General features: G+C 39.1%; 1 protein-coding gene across 3 annotated transcripts in view; it reads left to right on the plus strand.

Annotated features, from left to right (window-relative positions):
* CDR2 (cerebellar degeneration related protein 2) overlaps window positions 1-14,189 on the plus strand; it is a 37,357-nt gene that overhangs the window by 7,302 nt on the left and 15,866 nt on the right. For 2 of the 3 annotated variants that reach the window (XM_036992436.2, XM_017673177.3), the window contains exon 2: window positions 10,874-10,986. The exons of the other annotated variant lie outside the window; for it this stretch is intronic. In XM_036992436.2, coding sequence (XP_036848331.1) covers window positions 10,874-10,986 — 113 coding nt within the window. The remainder of the gene's footprint in view (window positions 1-10,873; window positions 10,987-14,189) is intronic. 3 annotated transcript variants of the gene reach the window in all.

The following is a 14,189-nucleotide window of genomic DNA, read 5'->3' on the forward strand; positions in this document are numbered from 1 at the left end:
CAAGTCTTAAAGAGACAGGGACCCCATAGCTGGATGAAGTCGTCCCAGCACACTTAGCCAGCAGCTGGGAATCCCAGGGAACGTTAGACGCCCTAAACCCCGGGGAGGCAGCGCAGCTCTGAAGCCCCTCATGGCACTAAGCAGTCTGCCAGTCATTCCTCCAACTGGCGTGGACCCCGATACACCTGCCCAGTAGCGGGAGAGTGGCAGTGCGCGCCGGGGGGCAGTGGCGCCGGAAGGGACCGGGAGCAGATCTGGCGCCGGGGGCAGCGGCGCCGGAAGGGACCGGGAGCAGATCATGTGCACCAACGGCACCAGAGGGGACCAGGAGAGGCCTCTGCAAGCCCACAGTGGCGGCGACTGGACAGCCCGGGTGGGCTCATGCGCACCAGCAGCAGTGGAGCCAGAGGAACCCGATAGAGGCCCACGTGGGAGAGCCCCGCGCACACCTGCAGCGGAGCCAAAGGGAGCAGGCATGCTCCCAGCAGCCGACCAGAATCCCAGCCCAACGCACAGCCACCCAGGCCAGACCCAAAGGCTGCTGCTGGTACACAGCTGCCCAGCAGGGGCGCCACTATCACAGAGGAGCGCACCGGGCATACCTGCCACTCCCCGCAGGGCTCCGCGCTGCTCTGACGGAGACCCCACCCACAGCAGCTTAGCGGACTAACCCAGTGGCTGCTCCAGGAGTGCGGGTAACTGACACAGGCAGCAGAGAAAGGCAAGGCATCCAGCAAGCAGGAAAGGACTTTCTTTTCCCAGCTGACACACCCGTAACTTTCCTACAGCCACCGCTATCACTATGAAAAGGCAAAAAAATTTAGTCCAGTCCAAGATAGTTCAGATAAAACCTGAGAGAGGATCTGCAGAGACAGACCTAACCAGTCTCCCTGAAAAAGAATTCAAAATAAAAATCATAAACATGCTGACAGAGCTGCAGAGAAATATGCAAGAGCTAAGTGATGAAGTCCAGAGGGAGATTACAAAAGTGAAACAAACTCTGGAAGGATTTATAAGCTGAATAGATAAGATGCAAGAGGCCCTTCATGGAATAGAAACCAGAGAACAGGAACGCATAGAAGCTGACACAGAGAGAGATAAAAGGATCTACAGGAATGAAATAATATTAAGAGAACTGTATGACCAATCCAAAAGGAACAATATCCGCATTATAGGGGTACCAGAAGAAGAAGAGAAAGAAAAAGGGATAGAAAGTGTCTTTGAAGAAATAATTCCTGAGAACTTCCCCAAACTGGGGGAGGAAATAGTTGCTCAGACTACAGAGGCACACAGAACTCCTAACAGAAGAGACCCAAGGAGAACAACACCAAGGCACATAATAATTAAAATGGCAAAGATCAAGGACAAGGACAGAGTATTAAAGGCAGCCACAGAGAGAAAAAAGGTCACCTACAAAGGAAAACCCATCAGGCTATCATCAGACTTCTCAACAGAAACCTTACAGGCCAGAAGAGAATAGCATGATATATTTAGTGCAATGAAACAGAAGGGCCTTGAGCCGAGGACACTGTATCCAGCACGATTATCATCTAAATATAAAGGAGGGATTAAACAATTCCCAGACAAGCAAAAGTTGAGGGAATTTGCCTCCCAAAAACTACCTCTACAGGGTATCTTAGAGGGAGTGCTCTAGATGGGAGCACTCCTAAAAAGCATAGAACAAAACACCCAACATATGAAGAATGGAGAAGGAGGAATAAGAAGGGAGAGAAATAATCATCAGACTGTGTTTATAATATCTCAATAAGCGAGTTAAGTTAGATAGTAAGGCAGTAAGGAAGCTAACCTTGAACCTTTGGTAACCACGAATCTAAAGCCTGCAATGGCAATAAGTACATATCTTTCAATAACCACCCTAAATGTAAATGGACTGAATGCACCAATCAAAAGACACAGAGTAATAGAATGGATAAAAAAGCAAGACCCATCTATATGCTGCTTACAAGAGACTCACCTCAAACCCAAAGACATGCACAGATTAAAAGTCAAGGGATAGAAAAAGATATTTCATGCAAACAACAGAGAGAAAAAAGCAGGTGTTGCAATACTAGTATCAGACAAAATATACTTCAAAATAAAGAAAGTAATAAAAGATAAAAAAGGACATTACATAATGATAAAGGGCTCAGTCCAACAAGAGGATATAACCATTCTAAATATATATGCACCCAATACAGGAGCACCAGCATATGTGAAACAAATAGTAACAGAATTAAAGGAGGAAATAGAATGCAATGCATTCATTTTAGCAGACTTCAACACACCACTCACTCCAAAGGATAGATCCACCAGACAGAAAATAAGTAAGGACACAGAGGCACTGAACAATACACTTGAACAGATGGACCTAATAGACATCTATAGAACTCTACATCCAAGAGCAACAGGATACACATTCTTCTCAAGTGCACATTAAATAAATTGTACAAAGAAACCAAAAAGGCTCACAAACACATAGAGACTTAACAATATGCTCCTAAATAATCAATGGATCAACGACCAAATTAAAATGGAGATCCAGCAATATATGGAAACAAATGACAACAACAACACAAAGCCCCAACTTCTGTGGGACGCAGCAAAAGTAGTTTTAAGAACAAACTATATAGTATTCCAGGCATATTTAAAGAAGGAAGAACGATCCCAAATGAATAGTCTATTAGTCACAATTATCAAAATTGGAAAAAGAAGAACAAATGAGGCCTAAGGTCAGCGGAAGGAGGGACATAATAAAGATCAGAGAAGAAATAAATAAAATTGAGAAGAATAAAACAATAGAAAAAATCAATGAAACCAAGAGCTGGTTCTTCAAGAAAATAAACAAAATAGATAAGTCTCTAGCCAGACTTATTAAGAGAAAAAGAGAGTCAACACACATCAATAGAATCAGAAATGAGAAACGAAAAATCACAACTGACCCCACAGAAATACAAAGAATTATTAGAGAATACTATGAAAACCTATATGCTAACAAGCTGGAAAACCTAGGAGAAATGGACAACTTCCTAGAAAAATACAACCTTCCAAGACTGACCCTGAAAGAAACAGAAAATCTAAACAGACCAATTACCAGCAATGAAATTGAATCAGTAATCAAAAAACTACCCAAGAACAAAAACCCCGGGCCCAATGGATTTACCTTGGAATTTTATCAGACATACAGAGAAGACATAATACCCATTCTACTTAAAGTTTTCCAAAAAATAGAAGAGGAGGGAATACTCCCAAACTCATTCTATGAAGCCAACATCACCCTAATACCAAAACCAGGCAAAGACCCCACCAAAAAAGAAAACTACAGACCAATATCCCTGATGAATGTAGATGCAAAAATACTCAACAAAATATTAGCAAACCAAATTCAAAACTACATCAAGAGGATCATACACCATTACCAAGTGGGATTCATCCCAGGGATGCAAGGATGGTACAACATTCGAAAATCTGTTAACATCATCCACCACATCAACAAAAAGAAGGACAAAAACCACATGATCATCTCCATAGATGCTGAAAAAGCATTCGACAAAATTCAACATCCATTCATGATAAAAACTCTCAACAAAATGGGCATAGAGGGCAAGTACCTCAACATAATAAAGGCCATATATGATAAACCCACAGCTAACATCATACTGAACAGCGAGAAGCTGAAAGCTTTTCCTCTGAGATCGGGAACAAGACAGGGATGGCCACTCTCCCCACTGTTATGCAACATAGTACTGGAGGTCCTAACCATAGCAATTAGACAAAACAAAGAAATACAGGAATCCAGATTGGTAAAGAAGAAGTCAAACTGTCACTATTTGCAGATGACATGATCTTGTACATAAAAAACCCTAAAGACTCCACTGCAAAACTACTAGAACTAGTATCGGAATTCAGCAAAGTTGCAGGATACAAAATTAACACACAGAGATCTGTGGCTTTCCTATACACTAACAATGAACCAATAGAAAGAGAAATCAGGAAAACAATTCCATTCACAGTAGCATCAAAAGGAATAAAATACCTAGGAATAAACCTAACCAAGGAAATGAAAGACCTATACCCTAAAAATTACAAGACACTCTTAAGAGAAATTAAAGAGGACACTAACAAATGGAAACTCATCCCATGCTCCTGGCTAGGTGAATTAATATTGTCAAAATGGCCATCCATATGCTACCTCTATAGCTTTTCTTCTTCCTTCCTAATTACAACCCTTAAATAGAATTTGTGCCTCATATCGAATTTACCGAGTATCATAATTCCTCCAGGTGGTAAAGATACCTCGAGACAAGTGCTGGGCATAGAAGCCACAGGGCATAAATCTGCAAAGAAGTAAAAAGCTAACCTTTTCAAACAATATGGCTTCTCTCTCACTTACCAACTTTACATTTCCCTGTATGGCCCCGGAAGATGACTGGTTAGGCAGAGACGGGAAATTGGGGATCAACAAAGGTGAGGCTTAGAACCTCACCCCCCCTGCTTTGAGAGAAATCTTCTGCATCTGTGGATGTTTTGCTGCCCTTGTCTAGCTTGGATTAATACTTAGTCCATAGGCACACACCTGATCATCCTACATTTGCTCTCTTACAGCACTAAACTATGTTTTCTACCTTTATCTTGCATCTACCTACCACTTCAGCATTTTATTAAAAATAAAAATAATAATAATAATAAAGGGAGAAATGTGAGATCCACATATAAATCAAGTATAAAAATCAAACGAATATTCATATTTGACCTGATTGTTTATAGTTCATAATGCGTAATCAAAACCGAAAGTTTCTGTGATGAATGCCCTTGTACTGTTCACCATGTAAGAATTTATTCACTATGTAAGAATTCGTTCACCATGTAAGAACTTGTTCGTTATGCTTCAGAAGATTGGAGACTGATGAGAATTAGGCTTGAGATGGATTAATGATTGTGCATTGAGCATTGACCCCCCTATACTGAATTTTATTGTTGTTAACAACCATTTGATCAATAAATATGAGAGATGCCCTCTCAAAAAAAAAAAATGGCCATCCTGCCCAAAGCAATATACAGATTCGATGCAATCCCTATCAAATTACCAACAGCATTCTTCAATGAACTGGAACAAATAGTTCAAGAATTCATATGGAACCACCAAAGACCCTGAATAGCCAAAGCAATCCTGAGAAGGAAGAATAAAGTGGGGGGGATCTCGCTCCCCACCTTCAAGCTCTACTACAAAGCCACAGTAATCAAGACAATTTGGTACTGGCACAAAAACAGAGCCACAGACCAGTGGAACAGAATAGAGACTCAAGACATTAACCCAAACATATATGGTCAATTAATATATGATTAAGGAGCCATGGACATACAATGGGGAAATGACAGTCTCTTCAACAGATGGTACTGGCAACACTGGACAGCTACATGTAAGGGAATGAAACTGGATCACTGTCTAACCCCATACACAAAAGTAAATTCAAAATGGATCAAAGACCTGAATGTAAATCATGAAACCATAAAACTCTTAGAAAAAAACATAGGCAGAAATCTCATGGACATAAACATGAGTGACTTCTTCATGAACATATCTCCCCGGGCAAGGGAAACAAAGGCAAAAGTGAACAAGTGGGACTATATCAAACTAAAAAGCTTCTGTACAGCAAAGGATACCATCTATAGAACAAAAAGGTATCCTAGAGTATGGGAGAATATATTCATAAATGACAGATCCGATAAAGGATTGACATCCAAAATATATAAAGAGCTCATGTACCTCAACAAAGAAAAAGCAAATAATCCAATTAAAAAATGAGCAGAGGAGCTGAATAGACAGTTCTCTTAAGAAGAAATCCAGATGGAGAATAGGCACATGAAAAGATGCTCCACATCGCTACTCATCAGAGAAATGCAAATTAAAACCACAATGAAATATCACCTCACACCAGTAAGGATTACCATCATCGGAAAGACAAACAACAAGAAATGTTGGTGAAGATGTGGAGAAACGGAAACCCTCCTACACTGCTGGTGGGAATGTAAATTAGTTCAACCATTGTGGAAAGCAGTATGGAGGTTCCTCAGAATGCTCAAAATAGAAATACCATGTGACTCAGGAATTCCACTTCTAGGAATTTACCCTAAGAATGCAGCACTCCAGTTTGAAAAAGACAGATGTACCCCTATGTTTATCGCTGCACTATTTACAATAGCCAAGATATGGAAGCAACCTAAATGTCCATCAGTAGATGAATGGATAAAGAAGATGTTATACATATACACAATGGAATATTATTCAGCCATAAGAAAAAAATAGATCCTACCAATCGCAACAACATGGATGGAGCTAGAGAGTATTATGCTCAGTGAAATAAGCCAGGTGGAGAAAGACAAGTACCAAATGATTTCAGTCATATGTGGAGTATTAGAACAAATTAAAACTGAAGGAACAAAACAGCAGCAGAATCACAGAACCCAAGAATGGACTAACAGTTACCAAAGGGAAAGGGACTGGGAAGGATGGGTGGGAAGGGAGGGATAGGGCGGGGGGAAAAGAAAGAGGGCATTACGATTAGCATGTATAGTGTGTGGGGGGCACGGGGAGGGCTGTGCAACAGGGAGAAGACAAGTAGTGATTTTACAGCATCTTACAGTGTAAAATCAGGTGGTCAGTGACTGAAGGGTTATGTGGGGGGGGGGGACTTGGTGAAGGGGCAAGCCTAGTAAAGATAATGTTCTTCATGTAATTGTAGATTAATGATACCAAAATTTGAACAAAGAAACAAACAAACAAATTAATTAATTAATTAGTTAATTAATTAATTAAATAAAAAAAGAACATTTTTGGTGAGTCTCTGTTCATTCCCAGTGAGGAATTACCACTTTACAACAGGCTAGAAGAGACTTAAGTAATGTCTAGGTTAATGTTTACATGCTTTGTCTTTAATAAATTTAGTGGCTTCCATGGTGGGCTGTGTGTACACATCATACATCCTATGAGTACAGAGTAATTATTTCTGGAATATCTTCAGCCATACGTATTTCCATTTTCATTTAGTGAAAACAAGATATTTACTTGCCTGGGGTTGTATGTGTTTTCACTGGCAGAGCAAGCAATAAAAGCCAAATAGATCAACTCTAGTTTCTCATTGCCGCCTGTGAAAACACGTGAAAAGATTAAGTACCACAGCTCGGGAAACCATACTCTCTACCTTACACGAAGAAATACGTGAACATCCCTGCCAGTAGACTTAAAACAGTGTGCATTTGGATAATAGAGAGAGTCCTGATGAGAGTGGAGCTGGAAGCCGTAGACAGTAGCTTCTGTTTTGCTTGTGACTCACCATGTAGGTTTGGTCAGGTCACTCAGCATCGGGTCAGGTGCTTCGGGTTGTCCCATTTGGAAATCTGGGCTGACCTACCTTGAAAAGATAAGATTAATGCCCCTTAAATGTTTTGAGCTGTCTATGAAGGTTCTATATCTTGTGAATACAAGATGTTATTTCATGGACTTGTTATCTAACTCTTAAGTACATTAATAGGCATCATTGATATTTAAATCATGAGAGAATGTATTTTAACATCTGTGTACCAACATATACACTGTTTTGTTTTAAATGGGTGTAAAATATTTTCAAATGAGCTGGAGGGGTGCGTGGTAGGTATTGCTGTGTAGTTTTTTCATAATGAGGGAAAACTCACCAGGTATTGATTATGTACATGAATGGACAGTGCCATGTAACAAAAATTGTTGCTTTTCTGTTACCACTTACTCTAGGTTAAGTTTCCATATCTTGATAATGAATTAACATTAAACCTTATTTTAATACCTCTAAAAATTAAGTTTAAAAGTCATATGTAGGGAGGTTTACTGTTTTCATAATATTTCTTTCATAATAAATAATAAGACCTTAAGTGAAATGACGTTCCATCAAACTCAAAAGAAAATTCCAACTTTCTTTACCATGGCCTATAAAATCTTGTCTGATCTGCCCTTGTCTACTTCTCCATCTTCATCTCACACCCCTCTCCCCCTCATGCTTCTGGTCACACTGGCCTTTTGTCAGGTTGTAGAGTATCTAATATCTTTCCTGTTGCAGTGCCTTTTTTTTTTTACATTGCAAGATCTTTATCCTTCATGCTTTTGCTAAATTGTCTTCTCAGAGAGGCTTTCCTTATAATCTCCCTTTCTAAAATAAAATAGGTCCTTTGTTTATTATCAGCAAATCCATTTTTTTACTTTCCTCTCATTCAATTGATGAATCTTCTAGCCCTGTTATTAGAACATATCCAGAATGCCACCCCTTCTCTCCATGTCTGCCACCACCATCCCTCCACCAGATGATTACAGTATCCTTCTGTCACCCACCCTGCTTCCACCTTTGTCCCTTTCATTCTGCTTATACAGCAACCAGAGTGATCCTGTCAGAACCTTCACCAGGTGCCCTTTCGCTCAGAGTAAAAGTCAAATCTTGACATCATTAGGGCCCACACATGCAGGCCAACCTTGGAGTGCCACCCCCCACCCCCACATTGCACACACTTTGCTGCAATCTCGTTGGCCTCCTTATTATTAGCTCCAGTCCCACTTCCTCACAGGTGCTTGTCAATTGTTTTGCCTCTGCCTGGAATTTTGGTCTCCTAGATTTTATTCAGTTCTTTCACAACTTGATTCTGATGTCACCTTGTCACATGTTCTTAAATTTCAACCTCCCACACCCACGCTCTTCCTATCCCACTTCCTTGCCTTTTTTTCTCTTTATTGCTATTATATATTTTATTATGCTGTTTCTCCTAGTGGAATATAAGAGCAGAGAATGTTTTTAGCTAAGTTCATCTTGTATCCCCAGTGCCCAGAATGGTGTCTAGTATTATTGAATGCATGCATGCATGTATGAATGAAAAGTGTTTATCACAGTTTGCAAGCTTATTTACTTATTTGCTCTCTGGCTCCTTCCATTAATCTGGGAGGGTCGGGAAAGCGGGAACTTCATCCATTTCATATACCATTCTGTAAGCAAAGCTTAGCATAGTGCTTAGCAATAAAAATACTCATTTGTGAATCAATGAATACTAATAATACTTTGCCTCTGTACTGCAGCTTAGTTTCTGAAGTACTTCCTTATGTATTCCATTTGATTTTCACAGTCTTATATTGATAGCATAATCGTCTCTCTGGACAAGAGTACTAAGTATAGGGGCTTTTAAAGTCACCATATTGAAAGTGTTAACTGGTAAATGGTAGTCTGAAGTGGATCTCAGATTTTCCTATTCAGTTCACTCTATTTCCCACTATATTAAAGGACCTCAGTTACCTATGTTAGAACTAGTGTCCTCTTTTTTATCATTTAATTTTTATTTCTGGGATTGTGTATTATGAAAAAATGAGGTTTAAAATAGAATTGTGGTTTTGTGCTAAATCAGAGTATGAGCTACTGACGTGTCATTACCTGAAAAACTCGCTGTGCTGCTTATCTGGTTTGTTCATCTGGGAGGAGGACATGAAGAGAAGTAGCAAAAATGAGAGACCTAGGGCAGTGTTCTTATTACTGATGTATTTTTTTATTTTTTATTTTGTTATCATTAATCTATCATTAATTACATGAAGAACATAATGTTTACTAGGTTCCCCCTTCACCAAGTCCCCACCACAAACCCCATTACAGTCACTGTCCATCAGCATAGTAAGATGCTGTAGAATCACTACTTGTCTTCTCTGTGTTGCACAGCCGTCCCTGTGGCCCCCCCCCCACACTATACATGTTAATCGCAATGCCCCCTTTCTTTTTTCTTACCCTTATCCCTCCCTTCCCACCCAACCTCCCCGGTCCCTTTCCCTTTGGTAACTGTTAGTCCATTCTTGGGTTCTGTGATTCTGCTGCTGTTTTGTTCCTTCAGTTTTTCTTTGTTCTTATACTCCATATATGAGTGAAATCATTTGGTACTTGTCTTTCTCCGCCTGTCTTATTTCACTGAGCATAATACCCTGTAGCTCCACCCATGTTGTTGCAAATGGTAGGATCTGTTTTTTTCTTATGGCTGAATAATATTCCATTGTGTATATGTACCACATCTTCTTTATCCATTCATCTACTGATGGACATTTAGGTTGCTTCCATCTCTTGGTTATTGTAAATAGTGCTGTGATAAACTAGGGGTGCATATGTCTTTTTCAAACTGGGCTGCTGCATTCTTAGGGTAAATTCCTAGAAGTGGAATTCCTGGGTCAAATGGTATGTCTATTTTTACTGATGTATTTTTACTCTTAATATTTTAGTTGCCTTAGGAGGATTCTAGGATCTATAACAGCAAACATTGCTTTGATAGTCATGTTCACAGCAGCTGCATTTCATGGGCACTTTTGAGACTATTGGAAGATCTGCCTGTACTTTGACTCAAGGGTCTGCCCAAAAAGTAGACAATCAGGATACGAACAAGTCCAATCCCATTAACAAATAATTATGACCTGAGAAGTTGTAAATGCTGAATGCTCTTTCCTGAACTAATGACTGTACCTCCATAAAGTGGATCATTATTCTTCGCATCTTACAAGTAAGGGTACTTAAAAGAGTATGTTGTCTGGTAGAGGGCTCCAGTTGGACTGAATTTTTTTTTTATATCGTTACTGTACAATTACTTGAACAATATTATGGTTACTAGACTCCCCCTATTATCAAGGCCCCCCCACATACCCCATTACAATCATTGAATTGGACTGAATTTTAAGTAGAATTCAGATTTCCTTCTGTGTCATTCCACATTTTGGGGGATCTGACTTAAAACTGTATACGTTGGGTTGGGTCTTGGTTCCTTCTTCAAGGATGGGTTATATAAAATGCTGAGGTGAGGTCATTTGCATTATTCTAAGATTCACTTGTTGTGCTAGATCTCCAGCTTGCTGCTGAACTTGGGAAAACATTGCTGGATCGGAACACAGAGTTGGAGGATTCGCTTCAGCATATGTACACAACCAATCAGGAGCAGTTACAGGAAATTGAGGTAATTTACTTCCCGGAAGAGTTACACTTGGAGGGGTGGCTTGTTGCTGCTCTTGTACCAGTCATATTCTGCTAACATAGCACTTGCAATTAAACGCAATGTTTGATTTTTAACAGACTTTTTTGGGAGCAAGAACCATCAAAGAGGGCCAGGAGGTTGATTTCTACTTTTGTTATGCTTTTCCAAAACACCTAAGTCTGAGGAAAAAGATTTCTCTCTTCACCCTTGGTGAAGTGTACTAGATGTAAATGGTTCCAGTATTTGTCAGTATGTGAAGTCAAATAGAGCTGTGAATATTATATTTTTCACGTTTTTCTTTTAAAAACTGAACGTGCAGTATTTCAGGTATGCAAATAGGTGTAAGAGAATAATGCAGTGAACACCTGTGTGTCCACTGTCCACCACCAACTTAAGAAAAGGATCCACACTTTTGGAGGCTCCCTGTGTACTCTTCTGTTGCACACACATACCCCTGTCCTCCCCCTACTCCTACCTCCTGCCAAACACTATCCGAAATTGGGTTCAGATGAAAAATCTAAAAATTGTATACCTGATTTCATAATGTGTTCAAACTCCTTGTGCCATTCAAAGAATTAATCATAAAATAGATGTTTCTCCCTGCTGTGAGCTTAATTCATTTACATTTTCAGTAAATATTTTAAATTAAAATACTACTTCAGTGTAACAAAGTGAAATGAAAGAGTCTAGATTAAGGCTTTAAAATGAAAGGTGCTGTCTTGTAAATGGTCCCGTTCAAGTAGCGCAGTTACATGTAGGCCATGTGACTATAAAAATAGTAAGTATAGATAACCAGACAGTTGTCCCATTATATTTGTTCTATGCCTCAAACTCTCCCCTTTGCCTCTCCCCCCAGAAAAGCTTTGCACTTAAGTTATGACTCCTTCCTCTCAAATTGGTACATTAGAACCAGGTCTCATGTCTGTGTGCAGAAAAATGTGAAAGACTTTAGAACAGTGATAAGAACTTACTGAGTTTTGATTATATATTGAACTAGGTACTGGAAATTCAAAGAAGTACAATTACACTGTCCCTGACTTTAAAGCAATCAAAATCACACAAATTAAAAATTTTAATACAAATAAACCTGAAAGGAAGGAGCGACACACAGCAGCAATTCACCGGAGAATTCCGCTTTATTAGGGAAAGGTGCTGGGTTATATAGGAAGGGGCATGGGGTGATTGTGGTGTTACTTCTACAGGACCCCCCAAAACCTGTCATCAAAACTAAGGCAAATTCATAATCTCAATATCCTCAATTTTTTTTAGTAGCTGTGATTAAAGTGCATACAACAGAGACCTCCCCTTCATTAGGATTTATGAATATAGCCAGTGATGTAACCAAAATACACTGTTATAATTCTAGGAAAGTACATCTTGTAATGATACTGAAGTTGCCAGTACTATTTTTAGTACCTTATACATCAAAGAGCATAGAATATGGCATACCCAAAATTGAATGTAATTACTTGTAGTTTGCCAGAAACCTAAAAATGCCGAAAAAACAAGCATCTTTAAATTGTTAAACTAGCCAAATGTCATACGTGATCAAGGAACTCATTCCTGCTTTGTTTCATGGACTTTCCTTTACACTCACTGGAGGATTTTATAGAGGTGGTCCTAGGGCAGGTATCTGAAGACTATCAAGTAATGTGAGGTACATTTACTTGTATTTGGGTACAATCATAGGCCTAATACATTGTATTGATCTATGAAAGCACCTATAAATCACTATAACTGAATACTGTAGCTGATAGTTTTAGCATATCTCCCAAGTATAGATAAAGAAAGTACAAATATTTGCATTTTTAAAAGAATGATGCCTGTTTATTACTGTGGGAGATCACAAATGGAATTGCTTTATGATCTAAGTTATCTGTCTTTCTACCTTTGTTTTCTGTGATGCTGAGGATGATTAAACAGTTAAGACAGATGGTTGACATTCTGAAAAAATCCAAAGATCTTTGAGAGTCTGCAGTTCTCCAAATAACACTCTACTGTCTAATGTCACCCATAAGATGTTGCAGACATAATGGAAATGAAGTATCCAGGTCAGACCTCAGTGAATAAATAAATAAAATTAAGTACATGTGTAAGCTATCCAAATACATTTAGCCTGGAGTACTTCCAGAAACATTTCATGAATCTCTGGTTTTGGAAATAGAGCATGTAGTCCACAGGCTCATAGTTGCAAGCTTTGTAGCATTCCACATTTTACTCTTTATCCAAGGCTGTGTTTTGGATAAGAACAACACTGTCTTGTATTTCTTCTCTGCCATTATAATTGACTTGCTGCTTTCTTTTTATAAATCACTTCATGAAAGTCAGTAGGGATGGGACAAAATGGGGAGATGAAATGGCCTTGCTGGTTAAGCCCATTTACCAACCAGAGAGGACTCCCAACAGACTGACTTTACTGCCTTCTTGGTTCACATCTGTTCTGGGCAGACTTAGAGATCACAATATAGACTTCCAAAGTCTCTCTCCAATAGTCTAAAACAAGGAAGGCCTGATGCTCTTGTAAAAAGTAACCAGGAAGCCAGAAAGCCTAATTTCCTATTAAAACTTGACCCTTGCTTACAGTGCCTCTATTCATTGCAGCCTTCAGGAACCCCCCAAATGTTATGAATTCTAGCCTTAGTGGACACCTATGTCAGTTTTTTCTTCTTTTAAGTAAACTTTTTATTGAATGTAATATACATATAGAAAACACAAATCCTAAATACATAGTTTAGTGATTTTTCATAAAGTAAACATCCCCATGCAGCCAGCACCCAGATAAGAAATGAGAATATTATCAGCTTTTCCACTAGCCAACATTCTAACACCCTAGATTAGTTTAGCCCGTTTTGAACTTTACATGAGTGGAATCACTTGTACAAGTTTTGAACTATTTTTTCAGAATGTTTATTGAGACTTTCCTTGATTAGAAAAATAAAACACGATCTTTTTTAAATTTAGAATTATAGCTTGAAAACCAAAAAGTCAGGCCTTTTCCCACTACACAGAGAAATTTTACATGAGAGTCCAGAAAAATGGTCCTGGAACAAACTACTCAGAATGGGTGAAGAATAGTACAAAACTGGTGAAAATACTAGCATAAAATCTCCCAAACTGTGGCTCATTATGGAAACAAACAACTAGGAAACTGTCAAAGTGTATTTTGTAAGTTTGCTTTTCAAAGT

Source organism: Manis javanica, chromosome 10 (genome assembly GCF_040802235.1).
Source record: "Manis javanica isolate MJ-LG chromosome 10, MJ_LKY, whole genome shotgun sequence".
Classification (NCBI taxonomy): domain Eukaryota; kingdom Metazoa; phylum Chordata; class Mammalia; order Pholidota; family Manidae; genus Manis; species Manis javanica.